Source organism: Archocentrus centrarchus, chromosome 22, assembly GCF_007364275.1.
Source record: "Archocentrus centrarchus isolate MPI-CPG fArcCen1 chromosome 22, fArcCen1, whole genome shotgun sequence".
Lineage (NCBI taxonomy): Eukaryota > Metazoa > Chordata > Actinopteri > Cichliformes > Cichlidae > Archocentrus > Archocentrus centrarchus.
In genome coordinates this window covers 20,123,251-20,150,377 of record NC_044367.1, presented here as the reverse complement: position 1 = coordinate 20,150,377, position 27,127 = coordinate 20,123,251, and the positions used below count along the sequence as shown (strand labels likewise).

The window sequence follows — 27,127 nt, the reverse complement described above, 5'->3', positions numbered from 1 at the left end:
TGCAGTCGTTTGATCTGAATTTCATACATACGCTTATATTTGATACCATAAATGCACAGATAGAGGAAGAGCACATGCACGCACTGCAGGCTGACTCACTGAGACCCCCTGCGCTTTTATTACATTATGCAGCATTAGGCCTCAACAGTTTGGTTCCTGTAATCAGTAGAAAAAAAACATCAGCTGTTTTCACTTAGCCAAAGTTGTGACTCTAATTAAGTCAGCTTATTAACTTTGTACCAAGGTTCACATAACAGCACCAGTGTCTCGGAGCATCTGATCAGATCAACATGAATGCCTGTCATGAGTTTGCAGGAGTTTCGTTGCTCTGAGCTTTCCCGAGGTCTCACTTTGTCCCACTCAGTGACACATCATTCTTGTTTTAGGTTAACCTACTTTTTCACTGAAGTAAAGAGAGGACATTAATACTCCTATTACAATACGAAGCAAAAATAGTGCACACATTATTTAATGCCTTTTAGGTTTAGAAGTGTAAAGGGAAAAAAAAAGAGTGCATTTATTTGATATCCAGCACATAGTGCTGGTATGAAGCTGTATAAAACTGAGCTACTAGACTCATAAAAACACACTTCATTATTGTGAGTTAAGATATTTTATGTCCAAAATAATCAGTTCTTTTAAGATGAAAATAAAATTGGACCTGTTTAAAAAAAAAAACAGCAAACATGTGAATGATGGGTTTTCATAAACTAATCAGCTAGAGACAAAAAAAAATCTACTTATGATATCACATCATAAAAAGACATTATGAAAGTTGTCTTTGATATTCAAACTAAATAGATCAAATATAAAAATACTGATAAACCAGGCCAGATGAACTTTTTAGCTGAAAAGATATTGAAACTGTTGGACTGTTTGCCAAATACAACAATGTAAACCATGTCTGTCCTGGGATTCAGTGCTCAGGAGGCCAATCAGACCAATCAGTCTGCTCCTTCAGAAAAGTATAAACAAGTTTGTTCTTTTCATGAAAGTTAAAATAAACAGGGGTGGGGTGGGGGGTATGGCCCAATATCCTGATTCTAATCTGATTAAAAGCCCCAAGCAATAAAAACACTCCATGTAAACACCTCTGTCAAAATAAACAGACACACTTCAGTTTGTTTCAGAGGGGTCGAATATACCTTATAGAAAAAGATTGCCCCATGTATATGAGTCAGCTGATTTCTTTATGTCTGCATTGTCCTTTACCACTCTCTGTGTTTTGCACTTATCTTGCATCTGCATTTCTAGCAATAATATTCACAATTGTAAAACCCAGAAACATTATAGGACTTATATAATTAATAATTCAATTCAATTTTATTTATATAGCACCAAATCACAACAGTCGCCTCAAGGTGTTTTGTATTGTAGGTAAAGACCCTACAATAATACAGAGAAAACCCAACAGTCAAAACGACCCCCTATGAGCAGCACTTGGTGACAGTGGGAAGGAAAAAACTCCCTTTTAACAGGAAGAAACCTCCAGCAGTCAGGCTCAGGGAGGGGCAGTCATCTGCTGTGACCGGTTGGGGCTGAGGGGAGAGAGACAGGACAAAAGACATGCTGTGGAAGAGAGCCAGAGATTAATAATAATTAATGATAAAATACAGAGTGAAATATAAACAGAGAAAATAAGGTGAATGAAAAAAAACAGTGCATTATGGGAACCCCCCCCCCCCCAGACCCACCCCCCCCCCCCCCCCCAGTAGCCTAGACCTATAGCAGCATATCTAAGGGATGGTTCAGGGTCACCTGATCCAGCTCTAACTATAAGCTTTATCATAAAGGAAAGTTTTAAGCCTAATCTTAAAAATAGAGAGAGTGTCTGTCTCCCAAATCCAAGCTGGGTACTATAATACTATAATAGTGCTTATAAGGATGTTTTCTTTTGAGTGAGCAACCCTGTGTCTCCAAGAAAATCTGCTTAGCAAAATATATTCTGGAAACACCACAACACGTACACAAAAGGTTGGTGAGAAAGTAAGCTAAAAACCTGAGTGAGTGGAGACAATGCTTATGCATTTGGTTGAGGAATAACTTTACCCTCAGTGTATACAATGTGGTACAAAAGCTTTTCTGAAGGCTTTCCTAAATGCACTCACCAGACACCTCATTAGGTATACCTTGCTATCACTGGGTTGGGCCCGCTTTTGCCTTCAGAACTGCCATACATTCAACAAGGTGCTCTTCTTCTGAGATTTTGGCCCACATTGGCATATCACACAGTTTCTGCAATCTTACCTCCATGATGCAATCTTACCACATCCCAAAGTTACTCTGTTGGATTGAGATCTGGTGACTGTGGAGGCCATTGAAGTACAGTGATCTCATTATTATGTTCAATAAACCAGTTTGAGATTGTTTGAACTTTGTGACATGGTGCGGTATCCTGCTGGAAGCAGCCATCAGAAGGTGAGCGCGCTGTGGTCACAAAGTGGTCAGCAGCAATACTTAAGCAGGTTATGGTATCGGATCCATGCTTTGTTGTTGTTCATGCCAAATTCTGACTCAACTATCCAAATCGAGAAATCAAGGCTTGTCAGACCAGGAAAAATTTTTTCAGTCTTCTATTGTTCAAAAATAGTGAGCCTGTGCAAACTGTGGCTTCAGTGGCCTACCCTTCGCTGACAGGAGTGTCACCCGGCATGGTCTTCTGCTGCAGTAGCCCATCTGAAATGGTCTTCCACATTCTATGGGTGTAACAAGTGGTTATTTGAGTTTCTGTTGCCTTCCCATCAGCTCAAACCAGCCTGACCCTTCTTCTCTGGCCTCTGGCATCAACAAGGTATTTTCACCCAAAGAACTGCTGTTCACTGGATATTTTCTCTTTTCTCTGACCATTCTTTGTAAATCCTAGAAATTGCTGTGTGGGAAGTAGATCAGCAGTTTCTGAAACACTCTGACCAGCCCAACTGGCACCATGCCACGTTCAAAGCCACTTAAATCACCTTTCTTCCCCATTCTGATGCTCAGTTTGAAGTTCAGTAGGTCGTCTTGACCTCAACAGTTATATGTAGCAAAGTGGGCAGTGAGTGTAAATACACCCGTTCACTTTCTCAATGATGGTAGCTTAGCATTCTCAGATTGGCCTGACATTACTTTAGTATCTCAGTCTGCAGCAAAAATACAGGCATGGCCATCGGTAGGATTCAGCTTCATAAAATGCATTTATGTATAATACTGAAATCAGAAGATATTAATCTAAGCAGAACAAACAAAAACAAACAACAAAATTAAAAACCACAATGAATCACCAACTAGCTTTCCTAAACAGGTTATATCATGTTAGGCCAGACACCACAGCGCTGCTGCTCCTGAAAGGAGTTTGAACAAAATGCTTTAATGAAAGAAAATGTAGCCTAACAGATAAAGCTATTATTAGTTTATCCTTCACTATCTGAAGTCAGAGTGAAGGGGGTCGAGCCTTTTAAACAGCCTGAAGTCTTTAAAATGAGTCTTGGACTTCAGACAGACTGTTGTGTGTCTATCTGCCCTGCTGACACGTCTCAGTTTAAACACCAAATCAAATTAAGTCTGTTTTGCTCAAGAGGCACATTTGAGCAGTCAGCTGATTTTCATTTTCAAGAAGGGTTTTTGCTTCATTTTAAAATATTTGATCATTTCCATAAGCTCTATGCTCTGTTATGAAACATTGTTCCTGTTGGCCCCTTTAAGTGACAAATCAGCTAATAAACACTGAACACCATAAAACCATTAAAACTGACAGATGTCGGCTGAAACGCTTTACTGCAAGTGTATCACACACGAAGCCTCCTGATGTCTTGTGCATCAAGCTTTCTGTTACTCTGCTGAAATTAAATCAACCAGTTATCCCACAGACTCACAACTTGAATTATATAAAACATAAAACTGTGTTTGAACATTTCTTATAATAGTATTGGTGCACATGATTGGTAAAGAAATGGTGAATTGATTTTCAGGGCAGGCAAAGTGTTATTCTTTTAATAACGCTTTGTGTTGTCAGACTGGAGGGACTACAGTAATTGCTGTAGTTTTGAAAGAAGACTTCCCCATTTTTAGGGTTCTTAGGATGGGATTTTAGTTACTCAGCACTTCAGGGTTAACTTTGCTGTCTTGACCTTAAGTTTTGTTTGAGCATCAGGGGGACACAATTAGCGTGGAAAATTTGAGCATCAGACACTTAATCACCAGCAGGCTGTTTCAAGTTTGCATCTTCTTGGCATCAATATGTGTTTTCAGTATCTTTAGTTGTGTAACGGAAAACACAAAAATGAAGCATCAGGTAAATTTTCAACATATAGGGGAATGTACACTCACTGGATACTTTATTAGATACACCTTGCTAGTACTGAGTTTGACTCACTTTTATCTTTTTTATTCAGAACTGCCTCAATTCTTTGTTATAGATTCAACAAGATGCTGGAAGCATTCCTCAGAGATTTTCGTCCATGTTGACATGTTGCATCACACAGTTGCTGCAATCTTACCTCGACCTACAGTAAACTGTTATGGTCAAGAAAACATTTTGACATGGCACGTTATCCTGCTGGAAGCAGCCATCAAAAGACGGGCACACATAGGTCACATAGAGCGGGCATGGTCGGCAACAATACTCAGATAGGCCGTGGTGCTGGGGATCCCTGCTTTCATGTTGTTTACATACAATTCTGACCCTACTCATCAGATCAGATGTTTTTCCAGTCTTCTGTCATCCAATTTTGGTGGGCCTGTGTGAACTATAGCAACAGTTTCCTGTTCTTAGTTGACAGGAGTGGCACCTGGTGTGGGCTGTTGCTGCTTCAAGAATTGACATGTTGTGCGTTCACAGATGCTCTTCTATCTTGGTTGTAATGAGTTCACTGAATATTTTCTCTTTTTCAGACCATTTTCTGTAAACCTTGTAGATAGTTGTGTGGGAAAGTCATAGTATGTAGATCAGCAGTTTCTGAAATACTCAGACCAGCCTGTCTGACACCAGCAACCATGTCACCTCAAAGTCACTTACATCCATTTCTTCCTCATTCTGATGCTCAGTTTGAACTTCAGCAGGTCATCTAGGCCATGTCCACATGCCTAAATGCACTGATTGGCTGATAGATATTTGATTTAATAAGCACTTAACAGGTGTTCTTAACAAAGTGGCTGTCGAGTGTTATGTGAGGAGACTCTCACACCCCGTTGAGACATTTAAAGGGATGATGTTTCCTTCTGTCCTCTTTTGTGTTTTCCTGGGTCCAGATGTGAGAGTCAGTTGCAGTTATAAATGCAACAGAGGGTTTTTGTAATAATCATTGATACAGTTGCACAAACGCACCTCTTTTCCCTCCTTTTCCCCAGACACTGACCTACAATGTTCAGGAGCAACTTTATAAACCAGTTTTAACTCTCATAAGTGTGTATGACATTTGCCATAACAAAATTTGTTTGCTCATTTGTTAGACTGAATGTGTTTAGCAATGACTTGCAGGTTGTTTTACTCGGTTGGGCAAGCACTTTACATAGGCGTGTGCCTATTAAGTAATGAAACAAATGCTGGTTCTGCTTAAGTCTTATTTATTAGCCACAGGCAGAAGTTAATTTTAACTTAACTGTTTTTTTTTTAATTCTATTAAATTTTTTTCTGAACTTTTGCAGAGTTGAAACAAAGAAAATTCTTAATTTCTCGATAATAAAATGACCACAGCATTAAACAGCAAAAACAGACGGGTTTGGGTACCCTTGTTCATTCTTATCTGATGCAGCATGCATTTGCATTGTTTCCCATGAGAATGTCTTTTTAAACCTTTAACATAGCCACTCATTGCTCAGTGCAGCATCAGTAAGCCGGTGAATCCTCACCCGTGCAGGTTTATGCTTGTTGCCGGGATATTCTCTTAGGTCATCTGAGAGCAGGCTGTTTTCTCTGCAGCTTTTTTTTTTTTTTTTTTTTATGCAGAGAGAGGCGGGCCGAGCCGGGCCGGGCCGGGTCGGGGCAGCTGGCTCAAATGGCTTCATGTGATTCTGCGGGGAGGTGTTAATCTAAGAAGAAAGAGTTTTTCCAACATCGAGGCTGCACCATTTGAGAGCCGACCGCCTTCCGTCGCTCAGCTGAGCCACCGGCCTGTTTTTCCTGGGGATATTTGTATCACTTGTGTGGCTCATTCCGGATAGTGACCCGCTGCAGTTCAGATAATGGGAGACACTCAGTCTGCGCAACGTGCGGGCAAAGATGCAGCGGCGGAGGAGGAGAGCGAAAAAGTGAATGATGGTCAAACTGTGCAGAATACAGAAGACGAGGTAACATCTCCTTATTTTATTTATTTTTTCTAAGTCATTATGTATATAAGAGCCCGCAAATCCTTCCTTGGTGTGCTAACTTTGCAGTAATTGTGTACCCCTTTAATGCTCTTAAAAGGATGAATTATGGTGACAAATTCGTTTTTTATATTATAAAGCTATATTATAACGATTATAAAGATGTACAAAACCAGTTAGTGCTTTGAAGCTGTAAAAATGCTGAGGCTGGGTTTTCTTGTTGTCAGGACAGTCCGCATGCTGCATGCCAGCACATCCATTAACGCCAGAAAAAAGGAAAAAGTCCATGTCCATTTAAAGTAGATGAGTGCATCCACCAACACTGGGACAGTAACACTGGCGAGTAAAGTAAAGGAAAATATACATATATACGTTTTCTTCTTAACCTTTGTTGTAACAGGAACCAATAATTCATTTATCTGTAGTGCTGGGTGCAGCAGCCTAATGCCAGTTTCTTCCTAAACATAAGGAAAACTGGAAAGAAATTAATTTTACTTTATATTTAAGTCTTATATGTAAGGCATTTCATATTTATATGTCCCACACTATGATTGACTCCATTTTGGTCACTTTTTTTTTACGCATTCAACAATGTTATTTGGTTGATTAATTCTTAATATTTCTTATAAATATCCTAAAAGAGCAACATGTGAAGAATTCAAGAATAAATCATAGCGTGAGACGTTGAAAAGAAAACAAACAATTTAATGTATTTTTTCTATTTCCTTTCCATATAGAAAGAACCACAAAAAAGTTGCTAAATGTGTGCAATACCTCTTCTTCTCTTGAGGCTACCTGATGACTCTTCTGCAGACCCCTTTTTTACTGTTTCATTGATGTTGCAGAGCTACTCATAAAGTGTAGATGGAAAAGGAAACAGCATGGAGGAATGATGACCTTTCATTCTTGGAGCGAACCAAATAAATCCCATGGGAGAGTTGGAATTTCCCTCCTGCTGGACTCAGCAGAAGGCAACACTGATTATTTGTGTACAACATCATTACAGCTCATGTCAATTAGCACTGTCCTGTAAGAGTGAGGATATAAATTAATGCACTTCTATTGGAGATATTGTGTTGAATCAATGATATATTAAACCTTGGGAGGGTGAATGTTAAGAGACATGTCACTGCTAGAAGAAATCATATACTTAAGTTTTGAAATAAGGTGTTACAAAGCAAAAGCATTTATCCCCAAAACACTACCATCATGTTGTGTTTAGACTGTGATAATGGGTCAGTTGTGTGCATGTAAAATGGTGAATAATCACCATCTGAAAAATCATTTATGATTATTATGTTTATGCTATGTTATGTTTAAAATTAGAGTGTTTTCTCTTTGGTTACTATTGCTTTCTGGCTTTTGGTGAATTTAGATCAGATCAGTCTTAAAATAAGGCAACATTATTACATGAATTATAAAGAAAGGCCAAACTCTGTACATCTAATAAATTGGTTAAAAATGTTGAAACAAAACTTGGTTTGGAAATAATATCTTTATAGTTATTTATTTGGGTGTCATTTCCACACTAGCAGGTGGACTTAAGTTTGTTATTTCCTAAATCCTGCTCAGACATTCCCGACTAATCTGACTCACGGATTTAGGATTGGTAAAATCAGGCGTGTTAACTCTAAGGCTGCCACAACACCCAGCCAACAGTCGCTGGACTATACTGTTTCTATAGGATTTTGGAGCCCCTTTAATCACAGATGGAAATTCCTTCTTTCCTTTCATAGAGGTTCAAGCTGGACTTGTTAAATTGTTCTCCTGCCACACACACACAAGCAGAGGTTTTTTTTTTTTGTACATTTAGTTTTGTGCTTTTTTTTTTTTTTTTAGCCTCTCAAAAACAATGGGCAGATCTCTGAGATCAATGGAAAAGCAGATGGCTCTATAGCAGCACTGAATGGTCATTGCGAGGATAAGATACCTGCAGAGGGTGGGTACTCATAATTTGTATATTTTGTAATAGAAGCACAAGTTTGAGGTGAAATAATTTCATATGTGCCAATCTTGTTGCAGCTTCTTGCAATCAAAAGTGTTTTAAATGATTAATTTAATTTTTGGTTCAACTGTCCTTTCTCCAGGCAATGTTGCAGAGACAGAAAAGCTACTTAAAGAAGAAGAAGAAACCCCACTGAAAAATGTTGAAATCAGTCAAAACAAATTACCAGATGAAGTTGATGCAAATGAAGTCGAACCAGCGGAAATTATCGAAATGGAAGAGAAGCAGAATGACATCAATGAAAGTTTTAGAAAATTTTTCAGCAACATTGGTTTGAAATTGACAGTTAAGAAAGGCTCTGGTGAAAACGGTGAAACAGATGTGCCTAAGGAAGGACCCAACATACCAGAGGAGGTCACAGATAATGTACAAGAAGTCAAAAGCGAGAATGAGGAACAGAATGTGGCTTTAAATGCAGCACAGGAAGCTAATGATTATGATTCAACAACATGTCCTACTATGACAGATGGCACCTCAGAGAATTTTCTGGGAAATGCAGAGACAAAAACAACAGAAACCACAGAGGAAGCTGAGTCTGACAGTGCAGATGCAGGAACAACTTCACCTGCTGTAAGTGAAGATGCACACCAGGATACCATACCTGAAGAGGAACCACGTCCAAAGTCCCCATTGATCACTGATGAAATTGTGGTTGAATCTCCATTCAAAAGGTTTTTTACAACAGGAATCTTTTCTAGTCTAAGGAAGAAAAAGAAGCTTGCAGAAGATGAGGCAATTGAGAAAGAACTGGTGGATATGGGGGAAAATGAACCTGCAGAAATAGCAGAGCAAGCATTCGAAGAAGAACAACAGGATAAGGAGGAGATTACTCTTGATACTGAGGCAATTACAACTGCGAAAGGACTTCGGGAAGCTGAGCTCCTGCCTGCAGTATCCATTCAGGTGAAGGATGAAGTTAAATCACCTTCCATGGATACATCAGACAGTATTGTGAATGAGGCTGAAATACTAAACTCTCAAGAAAAAGAAAAAGTTCAGGCCAGTCCCCTGAAGAAGCTCATGTCAGGGTCTAGTTTCAAGAATCTTTCCAAAAAACAGAAAGGAAAGAAATCAAGTGACGCAAAGATCTCTGACCCTCAACAGCAAATCTCTGATCAGCTCCTGTCATCGACAGATTCAGCTGAATATCAGAAAGAAGAAAGTCCTACACAACCCTCAGCACCGGCAGCAGAAGACGAGGACGGTGCATGGGCCACCTTCAAAAAACTTGTGACTCCGAAAAAGCGTATCAAGAAGTCTTCACTGAGCAATGAACAGGGACAAATCTCAGGTTCGGTAGATGAGGCAAAACTAAGTGAAGAACAGCAAATATCAGATCACAGCACCGATGAAGGGAAAAAAAGGAAAGATTCATCTGTGTCATGGGAAGCTGTTTTGTGTGGATCTGGAAGGAGAAGAAGCCGTAAATCATCAGATTCTGAGGAAGAAACACCCCAAACCAGTGCTGGTGATAGCAAACAAGACAGTGGACTTAAACAAGGTGCAGAATCACCACTAGAAAGATCTATTGAGGTCCAAAAGATTCAAGAAGGAAGTCCTTCAGAAGGCGATGGAGAGTCAACATGGAAATCATTTAAAAAACTCGTCACCCCCAAAACAAAAGCCAAGGATGAGGATGAAAGTAAAGATACCTCGCCTTCTGATGATCAAGTTACTCAGGCTGATTCCACCTTTTCCATAAAGAAACTCCTGCCAGGACGAAAAAAGAGAAAGCCTGCTGAAAAGCCAGACCAAGTATCTTCAGATGAGGCTGACAAGGATGTAGCTTCAGGTGATGAAGACTCTGAGACTCCAGCTGTGATTCCACTGTCAGAGTTTGATGCAGATGAGACAGAGGTTCACACACAAACTAAGACAGGTGTAGAAAGTTACGTACCAGAAGAAACAGACAGTGAACTCCGGCAGGAGTCTGCCCCACCTTGTGATAGTCTCCAAATTGAAACACAGAAGGTCCTAGACAATGAGGATGCTTTAGAAAATGAGGCTTCTACAACACCAGTTGAAGAGAACACAGTAGAAGAACCAGATGATCTTACAGAATTAATCAGTAAATACCAACAGCTCAGTGATATTCCAGAGGAGGGAATACTTACAGAGACCATGGCCACTCCAGCTTCAGTCATTGAAGAGGCAGCAAGAGATGACACTATAGCAGAGGACCTGGTAGAGATCACATCTGAAGCCATAACAGCTCCAGAGCCTGTTGATGCTACTGCAACAGATGAAACTGAGATGATCTCTGCAGTTTCCCAGTTATCAGATTCTTCAAAAACATCTGGCAACATAACACCTGTCCCTGCTGAATACAGTGTCAAGGACACAGAGTTGTTACTAGAGCAGGTTGCTGAAAACATTTCTGCAAGTCCACACACAGTCACAGTGACTTCAGAGGAGCCAAGTTCTGAAAGAATAGTTAGTTCTGCCTTACCTCAGATACTTGAAACATTTGAAAAAGAACAGCCAAAAATTCTGGAAATACACAAAGGATCAGATGAAGCAGTGATAAACACAGATCTAAATACTGAACCAATCGATGTAATCAATGAACTTGCAGCAACAGTCCAAACAGAGAGCGTGCCTGATGTTAACAAAGCTATTTCAACAGAAATTGTATCTCAGGTTCATACTGAGGAGTTTGACAATGCAGAAATCACTATAGATGAAGCTCATGAGGTCAGTGTTATACAGGGTCAAGAAAACATTAAAGAACTAGAAGCTACTGATGACAGCCAACATGTGCCAGAAAGTGTATCTGAGGAAAAGGAAGAGTTACCTCAAGAGACATCACCTGAAGGTAAAGAAGTTGTCCCAGATGCAGGTTCTCTAGTTGGGGCAGATCAAGTGGAAGAAGATACCTTAAAAACTGAGACTCAAGAAGCAGAGTCAGCTTCTTTTGAGGCAGATGAAAATAAAAACGGAAGCATGGAGCAGGAAGCCCAAACTCCGGCAGAAAAGAGGGATCAGATCATTCAAATTGTCACTGAGGAAAGTCAAGTTGAAGATCATGCTTCTGTGGTGGTGGTGGATGAGTTGGAAGCACCGACAAATGTAGAAAAGGATGCTATAGCATCAGAAAATGATTCTGTTCAATCACTTGAAAAGGAAACACCATCCTCGGAGGATATTCCACCAGCAGACGTAGTCACAGATGAATCCAAGCAGAGAGAGCATCTCAATGAAGTGACTGTTGAGCCAGAAAACACAGAAACACAGACTGAAGCTCCTCAAATAGACCATTATGAAGTGACAGATGTATTAGAAGTTGAGCAAAAAGCCACAGTAGATACAGAAGAGGATAGTGGTCAGTTACCTAAAGAGGAAGTACGATCCTCAGAGGACATTCCACCAGTAGAAAGTACAGATGAATCCAAACAGAGAGCAGAGTATCTCACTGAAGTGACCGATGAGCCAGAAACCAAAGAGCCACACCCTGACATTTCTGAGGTTACAGACGTATCAGAGGTTGTTCAAGCCACATTAGAATCAGAAGGAGACCATGTTCAAAAAGAAATTCAATCCTCAGAGGACATTCATTCTGCTGAACCAATAACAGATGAATCCAAACAGACAGCAGAGCATCTCCCTGAAGTGACTGATGAGTTTCAAAACAAAGAGCCACAGGTTGAAGTTCCAGAAGAAATAGACGTACAAGCAGCCACATTATATCCAGAAGAGAGGAGCATTCAGTCATTGGACAAAGAAGTTATATCAGAGGATATTCCACCAGCAGAAACAGATCAGCCCAAAGAGACAGAAATGGTACCTCTCACTGAAGATAAAGTTGAAGCAGTGGATGACTCCAAAACCGAGGATGTTCAAGAACCAGCAGTGGTGCAAGCCTTCACATTAGATTCAGAAGAGGACAGTGTTCAAAAAGAAATTAAATCCTCAGAGGACATTCCACCAGCAGAAAGTATAGATGAATCCAAACAGACAGCAGAGCATCTCACAACAGTGATTGATGAGATTCAAAACAAAGAGCCACAGGTTGAAGTTCCAGAAGAAATGGAAGTTGTACAAGCAGCCACATTTGATTCAGAAGAGAGGAGCATTCAATCATTGGACAAAGAAGAAGAAGAGGATATTCCACCACCAAAAACAGATCAGCCCAAAGAGGCAGAAATGGTACCTCTCACTGAAGATAAAGTTGAAGCAGTGGATGATTCCAAAACCGAGGATGTTAAAGAACCAGCAGTGGTGCAAGCCATCACAGATTCAGAGGCAGGTAGTTCTCAAGTAATTGAAGAGGAGGTAATATCCAAGGATATGGTGGTAGCAGAAACAGTTACAAATGAACCCAGACAGGAAACAGTTGAGCTAGAAAAAGTAGAACTGGTGGAAGCAGAAATATCACTACCTGATATTGTTCCCGAAACTGATGACAAAATATCTAAGGCAAATGTATTTGCTCAAAGTATTGAGGAAATTTGCACTCAGGAACTTGAAACAGAAACACTGTTAGAAGATGTTCCAAAACTAGACACTGACAGTGTTACAGATGAAACTGAAAAAAAAGTTGAGGCACAACCGGACCAGGATTTAGAAATAAACAAAGATAAGAAAACCGAAAGCATTCCACAAGGTGTTCGGGCTGAGCATGAAGACAGAAAAGCTGAAGCTGTGGAAAAAACAGTAACAGCTGCTCATGTGCCTTCTGGAGCAGAAGCCAGTCATGATCAGGTCCTTGAAAAGACTGTATTTTGTGAAGAAATCCTAGCACCTTGTGCTGAAAGTGCTGAAGTTTCAGAGGAACCCAAACATGAAGAGGATCTTAGCATAGACCAAGTCAGTGTTGAGGGAGAAAAAGCTGATGAGCTTCAGGGCACTGAGATGAACACTGCTGCTGCTGAGCATGCTGTAGAGATGCAAGTAATCACATGTAATCTCAAAGATGTTTCAGCAGCAATACCTGATGTTTTGATCGAGGAAACACCTGAAATTCAAGAACGCTCAATAGAAAGGAACGCAAATGAGATGGAGGTAAAGGCCCCAGTTGAGACTACAACACCATTAGAGAAGGATAATGTAAATAATACTGCAGGAGAAGGCAGCATGGTTGTGATGATGCATGTTCCATCAGTAGAGTTTGATGACAATCACAGGATCCAAGTGCAAGTGGTGGATATTGCTATCAAATCAGCAGAGAATATTGTTGACACAATGATTGAGGTAGGAGTTACAGAGGCCAGAGAAGTTATTGATGTTTGTCATGAAACTCTTGAAAAAGTAGAAACTCTCTCTGCTTCTCCTGCATTAGAAGAGGAAGTGAATAACGAGGAAAACAATTTAACCATTCAAGAAGTTATTCAGCATGTGAAGGAGAATTTACCAGAGACAACTCCCGAGTCTCCTGAACCTGATCTTTTGGAACAAGAAGTTATGAAACAAGCAGATGTGAGTGAGCTAGTTCAAAGTGGATCAAGTGAACTAGAGGATCAAAAAATGATGAAGGATAGCGCTGGGGCACACATGGAAGAAAAGGATGAAGAGCATGTGATCCCAGCTGAGCAGAAAGTGTCTGAGGCTCAATTGCAAAGATCAGATTTAAGCTTAGAAATCTCTACCCAGGATCGCAAAGAGGATCTGGAAGAAACTAAAGCTGAGCTTCAAAAATCTGAGGTATGTGTGACAACAGAAGCTGCAACAGCATCATCTGAAGAATTATCTAACAAGAAAGATGCCGAAAACACCACAGAAGCACAAAGACCACAGAGCACCCAAAGCCAGATTGTTACACCAAGTAACACGGGATTAGTAGCCCCCCAGAACACTGGTATGATCTCGTCAATAGGCAATGTGGAGTCTCCGTCTAGCCTTTCTTTGGAATTCAAACTTAACATACAGTTTGGGCAGCCAAAGGCACCAGCATCCCCACCACCTCCTAAAGAACCTATGAAACAACCTGACATGTCTGCAGTTGCTGTTCAGGCTGCAGAAGCAGACGACCCTACAAATGTAATAAATGCAATGCAAAGAGTTGAGAGCGAGAAACAAATTGAACTAATGGAGGCCGCTGTTCAGACAACAGAAATCACTGAGCCAGGAGCTGTGATTTCATATCAGCCTAAACTTCAGGATGGTGCTGTCCAAAAAATAGAAACAACACAACCGGTAAAACAAATTGAACCAATAATCCCAAGAAATCGGGAAGCAGAAACCGCAGAACCAGTGAAGCAGATCACAGAACCAGCAGAAAAAGCAGATTTAACTGAAAGAGCCGTGATGTCATATCAGCCAGTACCACAGGACATTGGCATCCAGGCAATGGAAACAATAGAACCAGTAGAACAAATCCAATCAGAGCAATCAATAATCCCAATTATTCAGGCAGCAGAAATAATAGAACCTGTGAGGCCAAAAGAGAAAAGAGGAGTGTTGCTCAGTCATCCTGCAGTCTTTGAGCCTTTCTTTGAGGCTCATCACAAAGGCAAAAAAGCAGAGGAGCCCATTAAACAAACAGATGAGGAAAATGATGATGTATGGCTGGATGCTGAGGAAGACATTTACACTCAAGAGGAAACAGAGGTGTCCCGTCTCAAGGTGGAGGAACCTACAGAGCCTCAAGCAGAAAGTGAACCTGAGTTTGAAATGGCACCTGATTCTAAGACAGAGGATGGAGAAAGTCACCAAAGAGTGCGCAAAACAGGAAGAACATGTGAACTTGAGAGTGAAGGTGAAGATTTTGCTGTTGCATTGGAGTATCCAGAAACCACGATAAGTGTCCCTCCAGTAGAATGGGACTAACTTATCCCGAGTCACATGTTATTGAGTGGTAAGCCTCTTCTCTTATTCTTTGCATTTTTATAATCAAATTCAAATAATGTCCTAATTCTTTTCTCTTTTTGTCTTTCTTTTTGTAGGTCGGACAATCAAAAAGCAAAAAGAAAGTTTCACAAAGCCATCAAAGCCTTTTATTTCACATTATGTTGCACCAAAATATTCTGATATTTATTAGAGAAACAAGCCTTAATTTGTAAGATTATTTTATTATTATAAAGTGTGTGATTTAAGAGAGCGTTATGGAAAGTGAAGAGTGGATTGAAAAAAAATGTTAATCTTCTCAGGGGGCATGAAATGTGATTTTAGAAGTGTGACAGTGAGCTACATCCACCATGCAGGGGCCTCAGCAAATTTAACTACCTGTGTGTCATGTAGTGCAATTTAATTACTAATTATGTCAGGTCTTTCACAACATTATTGTTTTTGAATAGAATGTATACGTCAATAAGAATATGATAATATATTTGTTAAATCTTTTCATCTTTTATGGTTAAAAAAAAAAGCTTAACAAACACTGTACTGGTGTTATTCACAAACCACATTAAATCATAACTTAACCGGTGACAGCACATATTAATGTCTTTTTATATACATTAGTAAATGTAGATATTTCACAGCTTCCACAACACATACTATTTTTTTCTCCATTCAGTATTTCACTTACATACATGTTCCTACAGAATTTGAAAACAGACCTGAACATACTGAGGATATATATATGTAGTATTATTATACGCAATCTTGTACATATTGACTGTTTTAGTGTTTAGAATTTTTACTGTGAGCAGATTGAAAATAAGAGCATGGAGAGAGCATGGCACGAAGCAAGATTTGACACAATGTTTCATTTAAGCTTAAATTAATCAGATGCATATTTAATCTTAATCTTCAGTGCCTTAAAAAAATCATGTTTACTCATCCTTTTTTTTTTTTTCCTCCAGCTGTTTAAGTATGGAAGCTTGTTCCTGCCAGGCAGTGCTAAGTCAGAATTTCAGCTTACTAAGTGTCTCAAAATCTTGAAATATTTCAGAACAAGTCTAAATTTCAAGTTATTAAACTTAAAATTCAAGATCCTAACTCAAAATTTTGACTTATGGACAGCAAAAGAAACATTTCTTCCATGGCTGTAACAAGCTTCCATAGTTCGAGTGTCTTATTGAGCTTGAAGCACCACTGATACCTAAAGCTCAGTAAGCAAGCTGTGGCAGAATGAGAGAAATAAGCTTGTGACAGGGTAGGTTAGCTGTATGTTCTTGTTTTAAATATTTCTTTCTTTTACTGTCTTTTATGGACAATACTTGCTTGTCTGACGTCACTAATGATGATTTATGTGTATTTATATATTTACTGATATATCTATCTGTGTTTAATTAAAAAAAAGACTTATTTGAATTGAACCTCTTGAATTGAACCTGTAAATTAAAAGATCTAATCACTTATTCATTTATTGCAGAAAAAAAAAAAAACACAAACTGGAAAATATTTAACATAAATACTTTATTCCATCTTCAATAACAGAGTTACAGTTTGGGCCTTAGTAAAACTGGATGTAGTCCTACAATTGGTGTCACAGGATGGGAGTTCCTGCCTTCCCATTCAAATAAGGCCTATTAAAAATTCAGCTTTCACACTGACCTGAATACATTTTTTTCTATTATATGAATGCATGTGAGAACATAAAGACAAGAATCTAAAGTCCAAAAACATAACAGTCAGATCATGGTGATTTTTTTTTACAGTAGTAAACAACAAATATGCATAAAATCTGGCTCAACCCTCCAGCAATGACCCTTAACAACAACTACATTTAAAAATAATTAACATTTTTCTGTAATTTGCTGATGTAACACATGAAGCGTAAAACACATTCAACATGCTCTAGGTCCCCTTCACAATTCAGTGCCTTTGCACAATGCAGCATTCTTCTTTCATAGCTGCTTGTGCCCCTTTTTTTTTTTTTTTTTTTTTTAGATTTGTTGCAGCATCAGAGGAGCACTTCAGAAGATCATTTTTGCAAGTTCAAACATAACCTACAAGAAAAAACAAATAAGAGATATGTATCATTAAACATTTACCAGGTTTTTATGATGAATAAAGGTTAAACAAAAAGCTGCATTCTTGGAGACCTCTTGCTTGGCCTCTTTTACCTCAATCGTAATCAGAATGACAATCATCCACTCCAACCTCAAGCTGTGCTTCTCACTCAGGTGGCTCCTCATCAGGTCCGTCAGCTGTGTGCAATGCTCCAGCTTTTCATTCACAACCTAAAATTAGACATATTATGAAGTGATGTGAGGAAAAAAAAAACAAGTCACTCTTGACTCAAAACTATTTTTTAGAGCAGCTTTTTTCCTTTACGTTGACTCTGCGGTTGATGCTGAGGAACTGACACGTCTTATCGTAGAGTTTTTCCAGGTTTTCTCGGTCCCAGTAGAAATCAGGTGTGAGGAGAAGGTCAGATCTCAGGTTTATACAGTGCCTGTCAAAGCAGAGTGTAAATAAAAATACTGCAGTACAGTAACAATAGAAGAGCAGACCAACAGTAATTCTTGCAGTTATGAAACCCCCTGTATAATTACACAAACCTAAATAAAGCTGTGTAACTGGAAAGTTTTACCTTGCTATTAAATAGTGAATGCAAAAATAGAAAAGCCGTGCCTTCCTGTGACCGAGCCAACAATTAGTGAAAAGTGAATTTACCTTAATGTGAAAAGCTCTCCTATCTTCTGCATAACCTCTGCAGAAGACAACTGGACTCTTTTCCCAGACTTCAGTGTCTGGGGAAAGTAAAAAAAAAATCCTATTATTCTAAAAGGCATCTCTGAACACACAACCATTACAAATACATTTTTCATTCTTGCTATTAAGTGTCCACTGTACCTCTGGAATTGATTGAATTGACTCTACAAAGTTGTCTAATGCTACCTCCCATATTGCCAACTTCACTGAAAAAGAGAGGAAGAAGGTAAGCAGCGTGCACAGGATCAAATCATTTTTTTATGATTTAGTCTTAAAGTGCAGCTTCTCACCAGACAAGCATAGTGCATTTGAAAATGCAAATTTCTCCAAAACTGCTTCCTCTTGATCCATCTTGTCACTCAGAATAAAGTTGCCACGCTCAAGCTTTGTATTTCCCCTGAGGTGGAAAATTTGTCTCTTTAGAAAAGTCACAGAGAGTATGAAAATGCTAACAAAACAAAGAGTGAAGCTCATCATACTCTCCCACAGTGTAGTTAATCTCCTCATTTTCCCAGTGGACTAATGCTACTTCATAAGGCTGGATCTCATGGCGTTCCAGTATTCTCAAAATGTTTTTCATCTGTAAAGACAGAAGGAAAATGACATGGTTTAACAATGCTACAGTACAGAAGAGAAATAGAAGTGAAATGATTTGCATTATGGTAATGTTTGCTTACCGTTTTCTCCTCAACGTTCCAGAAAGCTACTGAGCCTTCCCTGAAATTTAGAAAGTGGGACAAGTCAGTACTCAGCTTCCCAACCTCTCATGTTACAAAACAAACAGTTTTCAGGCAGTATGTGGCAAAAGAAGAAGAAGCTGTACCTAAGAAAAAGTATTACCAACTACAATGCTGAAAAAAATAAGGGAACACTTGATTTTCACAGTATGACACAAAGTCAGCTAACCTCCTGTGATATCAATCTGTCCAGCAGGGCCGGCCCGAGGTATAGGCAAGATACGGTGATGCATAGGGCCCCCTGACCACAAGGGGAACCTCAAGTTCACCCCCAAGCAATTACTATATGTTTGGTTGGCAAACAACGCCAAATGGTTGTTCAGTTCACTAGCTGGCTAGGTATGGTCTTTATCATGTCTCCAGATCTCTATCAAAAAAGCACAAACTTTTAACCTGTGTCACTGACCTCAGTGAGTTAATAAACGTTTTGCTTGGAGCTTATGGTTGTGGTCCTGGGTTTGTGGCACAGTGTTTTTAGTTTTTGGACTTTCAGTTTTCAGTTGTTTAAGGTTACTTACTGTTTGATTCCTAGTTTACTGTGTTTTTAGAGTTTTGAATTTTGTGCCTTGTTTCTGGTAATTCCTGCTCGGTTTCTTTCTTTATCTCCTCAGGCTTCTTGGTTTAGTTATCCAAGTTCTGTTCTTGGCTGTTTACTTTGCAGAATTGTGACGCTTATAAGTCAGGGCTGTTGAATATTTACAAGCTTCAGCAGACATGCTAACTGGGCATATCTTAGCTTTATTCATGCACACATGTTCAGACATAACTGTGTATTTATGAGCGGTGGTGGTTTAATTTGACTGATTTACTCACAATTCCTGTGGTGACAGCATTTTGTTGTTTTCACATTGTGCTCAGGTTGCATGGATAGACCAGTAGACCTTGCTTTCATGCCTCATTTGTGGCCTTGGGGTGGCACCACAACATTTTGTGGTATAGCAGCGTATTAACATATTTACGGCACTTCCTTTGGCACTGGGCCCAACTGCTGACCACTTGTATTTGATTTTATTCCATTGATGCTAAGCAATTCTGTATGCTGCATAATTATTCATGTATTACAAATGGCTTATTTACAACACTGTAAATAGGAGCAATTTGCAAAGCAGGTCAAACACCCAAATCAAATTTTGCCTAGGGCCCCTTCAAGGCTTGGGCCAGCCCTGCTGTCCAGCCACGAAGCATAACCAAGGTGCACTGGAGAGGCAATAAGAAGACAACCCCCAAAAAAGCAGATGGATTTGCATGTAGCTGCCACAGACCATTGTTCTCTCCTTATCCCTCTTGACTGATTTTTCTCAAGTTTTATCTTTTTATCTGTCGTCAATATTGGTAACATGAGAAGGTACCTGCAGCCCATCCAGGTTGCACAGATAGTCCAGCTCCTCCAGGATGGCACATCTATACATGGCGTTGCAAGGTTTGTGTCTCCCAGCACAGTCTTAAGACTGTGGAGGAAATACCAGGAGATGGGCTGTTAGACAAGAAGAGCTGGACAGGGCTGCAGAATGGAATCAACCCAGCAGCAGGACCAGTATCTGTTCCTCTGTGTGAACAACAGGAGGAGCACTGCCAGAGCCCTACAGAAATGGCCTCGAGTGGGCTACTAACGTGTATGTTTCTGACCAAACTGTCAAAAACTGACTCCATGAGGGCGGCATGAAGGTCTGACATCCTTCAGTGAGACCTGTGCTCACAGTCCAGCACTATGCAGATCAAATGGTACTGACCCAAGACCAACAGAACCAGAATATCCATCAGAGATGCCTCATTTCCCCCACAGGTGAGAGCAAATTCACACTGAGCACATTTGAGAGCTGAGACTCTGGAGGTGCTGTGATGAATGATACTCTCTCTGAAACATCGTCCAACATGGCAGCAGGTCAGTGATGGTCTGGCTGTGATTGGCCCTCACATTCCTCCAGATCTGAATCCAATCAAGAACCTTTGGACTGGTACTAGTCAGTCTGAGAGATGGTGGCACAGAATGTCCAGTAGATCATTGTTGCCCTGATCTAAATGATGGAGCAGATAACATTTGCCATCTCATCAGGAGCAGGCCCACTGATGCTGGGAGTGCATGCAGAGATGTCATACACACCACTGAGCCACATTATGATGCAAGCTGGATGAGCCTATGTATCAAAATTTTAACTTAGATTTTTAGAACCACAAAGGGTTAATCCTTACAGTTTACAAACTGCACAACACGTTAATAAAGATTTTCAAATGCCGATATATAATTTGAGTGTTCCCTTCATTTTTTGAGCAGTGCAGGTACTGATAAGCCCCATTTCTGAAAAATGTTTGAAAAGGCTGACCAGACCTTCCAACAAAAAAAAAAAAGAGATCATTAATATTGGAGACAAAGTCTAAACCAAAGCACTTCATTACTACCTGAAGAAGAAGATTTGAGCATTGTCATCTGGTTTTGCAGCCATGTCTGTGCTTATCACCAGCACATTCGAGGCATCTGAAAATAAAACGTGACTGTCATAAAAAGTGATCACAATGACTCTACTGCACAGCTGTAATATCTTTTCAATCATACCTCTGGGCAAATCTATCTCATGGAAGCCGTGGTTTATCAAGTCGTGAGAAAGCGTTGGCAGATGATACTGATCTGCTGTTGCAAAGGCAATGCACTGCATCATATCCTACAAAGACAAACCATCAAACAGATAAAACAATACCAACCAAGGCAAAAAAAAACAAAAAAACATTTCAATAAACTGAAGGGTAAATCACCTTGTCTTCACTGAGGGAAGGCTGGTTGGCTCTGGAAGGCTGCTTCGTCCGTGGTCCCTTGGGTGCCCTTTTCCCAGGCACTGTTGCTGGTTTTAAACCAGATTTTAACACTGACGTCACGAGGTTAGTTGAATAAAAACATGCCTGTCCACTTTTACAGTTAGTAAGTCTCCCGGGGTCAGTCAAACACCCACTGCTAACACTTTTAAATCCACCCAAAGCAGGCAAAAGATCATTTCTCTTCTGCTCGTGCTGCTGATGAAGAGAGTTTAAATAGCAGGTTCTGGAAAAGGGAGTCCTGGCCGAGGCCAAAATGCAGCCTGGTCTGCTCTCTACATGCAGCTGGGTTCCCAGTCTGGACCACAAAGTCCGGAGAAGCATCTTCCATACACACGTCTATAGGTAAGCTGGAAAGGAAAGGAATGCGAACGTTTAAGTGACTTGAAGACGCAGAGAACTAGTTTTACACATATCAGCAAGCAAAACCCTCTCATATCCTGCAGACCGGTTTATCATGAATGAAGTGTAAGAACAACACACTCGGCAGTACTGCGGATTGCATGCCTGGAGCTTCTTCTGTACACAAAGCAGTGAAGTAGATAAAGTAGCTTTTTCTTAGCTTACCAGAAAGAAAAATTCTCTGCGTCAGCAAACTACACCTGTCTTTAGTGTTTACAGTGTAGCACACGGTCAAAGGCGGTGTGTTTGTTCCTCGCCGCTTGTTTCCTACTCGAGGTGACGCAACTAGAACGGCCATGTTTTATCCCAAGTCCCGACTTGCAGGTTGAACCTTTCAGCTCCAAGCTGAACTTTCTTACTTATTAGACACTTCATCATATAATAGGGAGGGCTTTGACAAATGTTGACTGCTTTTTATTAAAAATAACTCAATCAATTTACGAGTGAACAATGCAAGTGGTAAAGCTCACGCTGGGACTGAGCGGAAGGGCTACCTGAAAGCCGAAACTCAGGGCTAAGATACTTATTGACTTTCCCACGTAGAGCGTCCGTACAGCGCGACTTTGGATGTTGTTTGTTTTTTTATGTTATTGTATACATTTGATTGACTTGTTCATATTTTAATATTCTACATTAGATAAAAAATAAATAAATAAATAAAATAAAATTCCACCAACTGGATAGTTTCAGATGCCTGACACGCTCAGCTACAGCGCCCCCCGCTGATTGAGCCTGGAATACCCTGTGTTTGCTGTTGCCAGGAGACTTCTTAAAACAGAGGCAACTATCTGCTTCAAGTTCACTTCTCACCTCTCATATCGGGACTGGGAGTTATGGAAAACTCTACTGAGGTATGCTTTAAAATAATAATAATAAATAATTTCAAATGTCTAATGACTTAAGTCATAATGGGCAAAAACTGATTCTTATTGCAACTTTTTTTAAGGTTTAACACACACACACACACACACACACACACACACACACACACACACACACACACACACACACATATATATATATATATATATATATATATATATATATATATATATATATATATATATATATATATATATATATATATATATATATATATATATATATATATATATATGGCTCAAAAATCTAACTTTTCACTGGTGTGTGTGTGTAATACAAATTTTCACCTCTGTAATTAACAGTCTAATGAGAAGGAGAGGCTGAAGATGAGGATTGCTGTTTTGGAAGAGAGTGTGAAGTCCAGTGAGGTGGAGTGCAAAGCCAGCAGAGAGATGGTGCTGAGGCTGGTGGCAGAGCTGGACCAAGAGAGGAGGAAGGCTGCCAGCAGTGCAGCAGCACTTGATTCACTCAGAGTGGTATATACACAACTTAAAAGCCTCTTAACTTATACGACAGAGCAGGTACTTTACAGGACAAGACTTCAAATGCTTGACCCACACCATAAGGAATTTACTAGTGGTGTGTAAAAAGTAATGATTTCTGCATCAAATTATTAGTTTCAAGATAGTGTGATCTTATTATCTTAGTATTAAATACTAAAATTGGTCTATAAAATACTTATTCATGATACAGCCTCATCCTCTATAATGAACTGCGCTAAAAATCTTGCATGGAAATAAATAATAAATAAAAATCTGACTTTATTCCAAATATTTGACATTGTTGTGATGTTTGTGTGTCTTTTAGGAGTTTGATGGCCTGGTGGTGGGGAGAAGAAGTGTCGAGATGGAGAAGCAGACACTAACTGAAAGGCTTGAGGCCAGTAAGAGAGTGATAGAGGCAGCCAGGCGAGAGTCGCACTGCCTCGAGAAACAAGTGGAGGAGCTTGAAAGAAGGACCCAAGCAGCTGAGGGCAAACTGCAGGCATTCTTGGAAAAGATGGTTGGCCTCCTGCAGGAGAAGTCTGAGGACATCACCCTACCCACAGAGAGCGATGTTCTACAGACACTGGATAACCTCTGCAATAAGGTGAGGAATAAGAGTGGTGATTTCCAATGCAAATGGGCATATGCTGTTGCTCCCCTTCTTACCAGAACCCGCAAGATGGAGCATATCTCGCCTGTTCTGGCCTCCCTTCACTGGCTTTCTCCTTTTTATGCAAAACCTAAACATGCAAGTAACCTTTGAATATTGCTACTTGCATCCATCCATCCATCCATCCATTTTCTTCCGCTTATCCGGGGCCGGGTCGCGGGGGCAGAAGCCTAAGCAGAGAAGCCCAAGCTTCCCTCTCCCCAGCCACCTCCTCCAGCCCATCCGGAGGGACCCCAAGGCGTTCCCAGGCCAGCCGAGATACACAATCTCTCCAGCGTGTCCTGGGTCTACCACGGGGCCTCCTCCTGCTACTTGCAGTGCAGCTAAATATTTTTAAATTTTTATCTGCAAAGAAACTACAACTGTTGAATAAGTGTGTAAAGTAGCAAATAATTTTTACTCAACCAAACCAGAAGTTCTAAAGCACAGCACTTGATTTACTCAGTTGTATCTTTCTCTCAACTCTTGCATTTCCACCTGCCAAAGGTGAACTCCACACAGCAGTTTTTGTTACTACACATTTTCACTGTTCTGGCCCTGCAGGGGTTGCCAGAGATGGAAGCGAGGCTGTGTTGTGTCTCTGATAAGCTGAGTGAGCAGACAGAGCTTTACCACAGCACACAACAGAGGGCTCAGCTTGCAGAGCAGCAAGTCCAGGACCTGAGAGGAAGACTGCAATGTCTAGAGGCCGAACTGCTGACAGCAGACATGCATCATGACCGGCTGCAACACAACAAACATCATGTGAGTAAAGTCCTGTGAGGAAGCAAATAAGTTACAGGTAGGTCAGTTCAGTGACACATTCCTATCATTTGTCTCTTTTGTTTTGTTTTTTTCTTTAACAGTATGACGAATTCTTGGAACAGCTGTCCAAGACAATGAAGGCTGAGGACACTGATATTGAGCTCGGCTTCGACATGAAGCTAAAACTCATTTTGTCACGTGCTGAACAACTTGTCAGACAAGAGGGAACTGCTTTGGTGGAGAGTAAAAGTCTGACTTACACCTTACAACGGAAGGTAGCCTAATCTAACATCTGCAAGTATTGGCATCCGGAAAATAATCATTGGAAGTTTTTTTTGTGATCAATCACGTTTATACAAATGCAGATATTTTCACCTAAATCTAAATGCACAAACAAACACTGTGTTGCTTGAAAAGTGACATACATCTGATTAAAATACTCTCATTCCTAATAGCTGAAGTCACAGAAGGACCAAATAGAGAGCAAAGGACTCCACATCCAGCTCCTGAGGAAAAAGATTTCAGAGCTGGAGGAGGAGAAGAGGAGCCAGTCAGCACTGGCCGTGGAACAAGATGATGCACGTCTACAGACCAGGAGGCTGCAGAAAAAACTGGAGCGTCTTCAGAACGAACTGAAAGCCATCAAACTTTCTAACACCGAGCTCAAGGCCCAGCTCTCTCATACTAGTGAGCTCAAGGTAGAGGGGAGAAGGATTTGAACTCAAATACACTCCAGAGGGAATTGCACCTCATAATGTTTTGTGTATGTGTGCTAATTTGGGGGTATAGGTTGGCGGGACATTGAATCAGTTATGTAGTTATGCAATTTGTTCAACATGCATCCTTTCTTAGTGCAATAATCTGACATAATTAAATAAAGTCTGTTTCACTAAACAACACACTACACTAAACTTGGGTCTCTGCTGTGCCTAAAATGCCAAGCTGAAAGTCACGGAACAGAATCGGACCATGCAGGAGCAGAAAAAGAAGCTGGATCAGCTGGTGGATGAGAAGGCAAAGGTGGAGAAAAAGCTGAACACAGTTAGCTCAGACCTGCAAAGCCAAGCGAAGACGACATGTGAGGCCCAACAGGAACTCCTTACCCTCAGACAGGGCCTGGCTCAGCTGTCTGAGAGGCAGAGAGAGGTAAGAGTCGAATGATAAAAGGAAAACTTGTTCACCATGCTTTCATCTGCATCTCGTGACCTTCCACAGGAGATCTTGGTTAGTGGTTGTATTTAATGTTTGTTGCCACAAATAAAAGGAAGGTCACAAGATTTTTTTTGAAAACTTTTGAGCCAGATAAGACAACCCTTGTGTTGATATTTTTTTGTAATGGTTCTGCTAATTTAATTCTACTCACCACAAATAAAGGTATTTTTTTTCTGGATCTCATCATAGGTGAAGGTGTGAGTCTCATGTGGGCAGCTTGTTTCTGCTTCCTTCAATTTTTCAATTAATGCTTATGTGCTCATTAGTGTCTAAAATGCCTCATTTGAATTTTTTTTAAATATATTTTTTCTTTTTTTTAAGTTGATGGATTTCCACATGGTGGTTTCTCAGATGCTGGGCCTGGACGCCACAGCTTTGGCTCTTCCAAATGATGAAATCATCAAATTACTTGAGACCCTTCTTCACAGTCACTGTCACCATCACCACCTTCACCATCACATTAATACGCCCTGGCACTGCTCTACTCACCAAAGGCCTCATCTGCAACAAATCCAAAACCTACCCGACGGCTCCACTTCCAAATCTGTTTGTCCAGAGGGTGCAGTTCCCCATGAAACTTAAAATCTATTCACTCTACCAAAGATAAGTTGAAATGTTGAGAAATACATATTCTGAGGTATAAAATAACAGTTTAAAAACTGTGCTTTTATATTTGTTTTCATCAATTTAACTATGACACACAACTGGTGAAATATTAAAAATGCAGACTCACAAATCAAATGACAAATATTAGAATGAAGGTTTGGCATTCATTGTTTTTGAGGATCGCATATACATACATTTCTCATATTTTCTTTTGCATTATATACATGTTAAATAATCCTGGACTGTTATACATTTGATATTGAACTCACAGTCATACAAAATATGCAATAGTTCTATGTCATATTTCTCAATCTTAAAGACATATTTAATATCTTGAAAAAATAAAACAGCAAAATGTATAAAGACCATGGGTGAATGTTAAAGGTTAAACTCCTGCATTGTGTCTGACTTTGATATTAAATCACTTGACTTGGCTGAAATGACTCTTGCATGAATCAATGTAGTTCAAGTTAAGAATGGACTGATTACCACAGACACAACGATGTTTGTAAGTAAATAAAAGCGAAGAATAAAACTGCATGCCAAAATACAGGTAAAAAAATAATTGCAATGTAAGATATATTAAACGTTTTTGTTGTTTACAAACTTTTAGTTACAAGCAAATTCACAGGCTATATTTCAGCATTTAACTTTGGTGCGATCCGCTGACAGTTCGCTTCAGAGAAGCTGCGACGTGTTCACACCACTGAGCCGACACGTCGTTTATCCAGCAGACATCCGCTGTGGGCAGAAACCA

General features: G+C 40.0%; 3 protein-coding genes across 4 annotated transcripts; 2 read left to right on the top strand and 1 right to left on the bottom strand.

Annotated features, from left to right (window-relative positions):
• The first annotated feature begins 6,057 nt into the window (after positions 1 to 6,057).
• Positions 6,058 to 16,480, top strand: akap12a (A kinase (PRKA) anchor protein 12a). 2 transcript variants are annotated; one of them, XM_030718330.1, is made up of 5 exons: positions 6,058 to 6,264; positions 8,122 to 8,221; positions 8,370 to 13,337; positions 14,271 to 15,080; positions 15,169 to 16,480. In XM_030718330.1, the coding sequence occupies exons 1-4, from the start codon at positions 6,160 to 6,162 to the stop codon at positions 15,050 to 15,052; spliced, it is 5,955 nt and encodes a 1,984-aa protein (XP_030574190.1). In that variant the 5' UTR covers positions 6,058 to 6,159; the 3' UTR covers positions 15,053 to 15,080; positions 15,169 to 16,480. The 2 variants fall into 2 exon arrangements, with proteins under 2 accessions (XP_030574190.1, XP_030574189.1); XM_030718329.1 differs by having other exon boundaries at positions 8,370 to 15,080.
• An 85-nt stretch (positions 16,481 to 16,565) lies between these two features.
• On the bottom strand, positions 16,566 to 22,068 carry rmnd1 (required for meiotic nuclear division 1 homolog). The gene is made up of 12 exons (XM_030718334.1): positions 21,937 to 22,068; positions 21,313 to 21,719; positions 21,116 to 21,221; positions 20,962 to 21,037; positions 18,505 to 18,544; positions 18,307 to 18,407; positions 18,118 to 18,224; positions 17,969 to 18,033; positions 17,789 to 17,865; positions 17,447 to 17,567; positions 17,236 to 17,352; positions 16,566 to 17,118 (listed from the first exon to the last, which is right to left on the bottom strand). Exons 2-12 carry the CDS (start codon positions 21,691 to 21,693, stop codon positions 17,086 to 17,088), a joined length of 1,224 nt encoding a protein of 407 aa, XP_030574194.1. The 5' UTR covers positions 21,694 to 21,719; positions 21,937 to 22,068; the 3' UTR covers positions 16,566 to 17,085.
• On the top strand, positions 21,476 to 26,502 carry ccdc170 (coiled-coil domain containing 170). Its single transcript, XM_030718333.1, has 9 exons — positions 21,476 to 21,714; positions 22,456 to 22,622; positions 22,956 to 23,129; positions 23,461 to 23,742; positions 24,352 to 24,552; positions 24,654 to 24,827; positions 25,008 to 25,250; positions 25,495 to 25,698; positions 26,086 to 26,502. The coding sequence occupies exons 2-9, from the start codon at positions 22,605 to 22,607 to the stop codon at positions 26,344 to 26,346; spliced, it is 1,557 nt and encodes a 518-aa protein (XP_030574193.1). The 5' UTR covers positions 21,476 to 21,714; positions 22,456 to 22,604; the 3' UTR covers positions 26,347 to 26,502.
• The last annotated feature ends 625 nt before the right edge of the window (positions 26,503 to 27,127 follow it).

Excerpts from the sequence above, each read along its gene's own strand:
- akap12a (XM_030718329.1), top strand. The coding sequence starts at position 6,160 with ATGGGAGACACTCAGTCTGCGCAACGTGCGGGCAAAGATGCAGCGGCG. Across the intron at positions 6,265-8,121 it reads TGCAGAATACAGAAGACGAG|CCTCTCAAAAACAATGGGCA; the intron begins GTAACATCTCCT and ends TTTTTTTTTTAG. Across the intron at positions 8,222-8,369 it reads GGATAAGATACCTGCAGAGG|GCAATGTTGCAGAGACAGAA; the intron begins GTGGGTACTCAT and ends TCCTTTCTCCAG.
- rmnd1 (XM_030718334.1), bottom strand. The coding sequence starts at position 21,693 with ATGCTTCTCCGGACTTTGTGGTCCAGACTGGGAACCCAGCTGCATGTA. Across the intron at positions 18,408-18,504 it reads GGAACGTTGAGGAGAAAACG|ATGAAAAACATTTTGAGAAT; the intron begins GTAAGCAAACAT and ends CTGTCTTTACAG. Across the intron at positions 17,866-17,968 it reads CAATTCAATCAATTCCAGAG|ACACTGAAGTCTGGGAAAAG; the intron begins GTACAGTGGACA and ends TACTTTCCCCAG.
- ccdc170 (XM_030718333.1), top strand. Across the intron at positions 24,553-24,653 it reads TGCAACACAACAAACATCAT|TATGACGAATTCTTGGAACA; the intron begins GTGAGTAAAGTC and ends TTTCTTTAACAG. Across the intron at positions 25,699-26,085 it reads TGTCTGAGAGGCAGAGAGAG|TTGATGGATTTCCACATGGT; the intron begins GTAAGAGTCGAA and ends CTTTTTTTTAAG.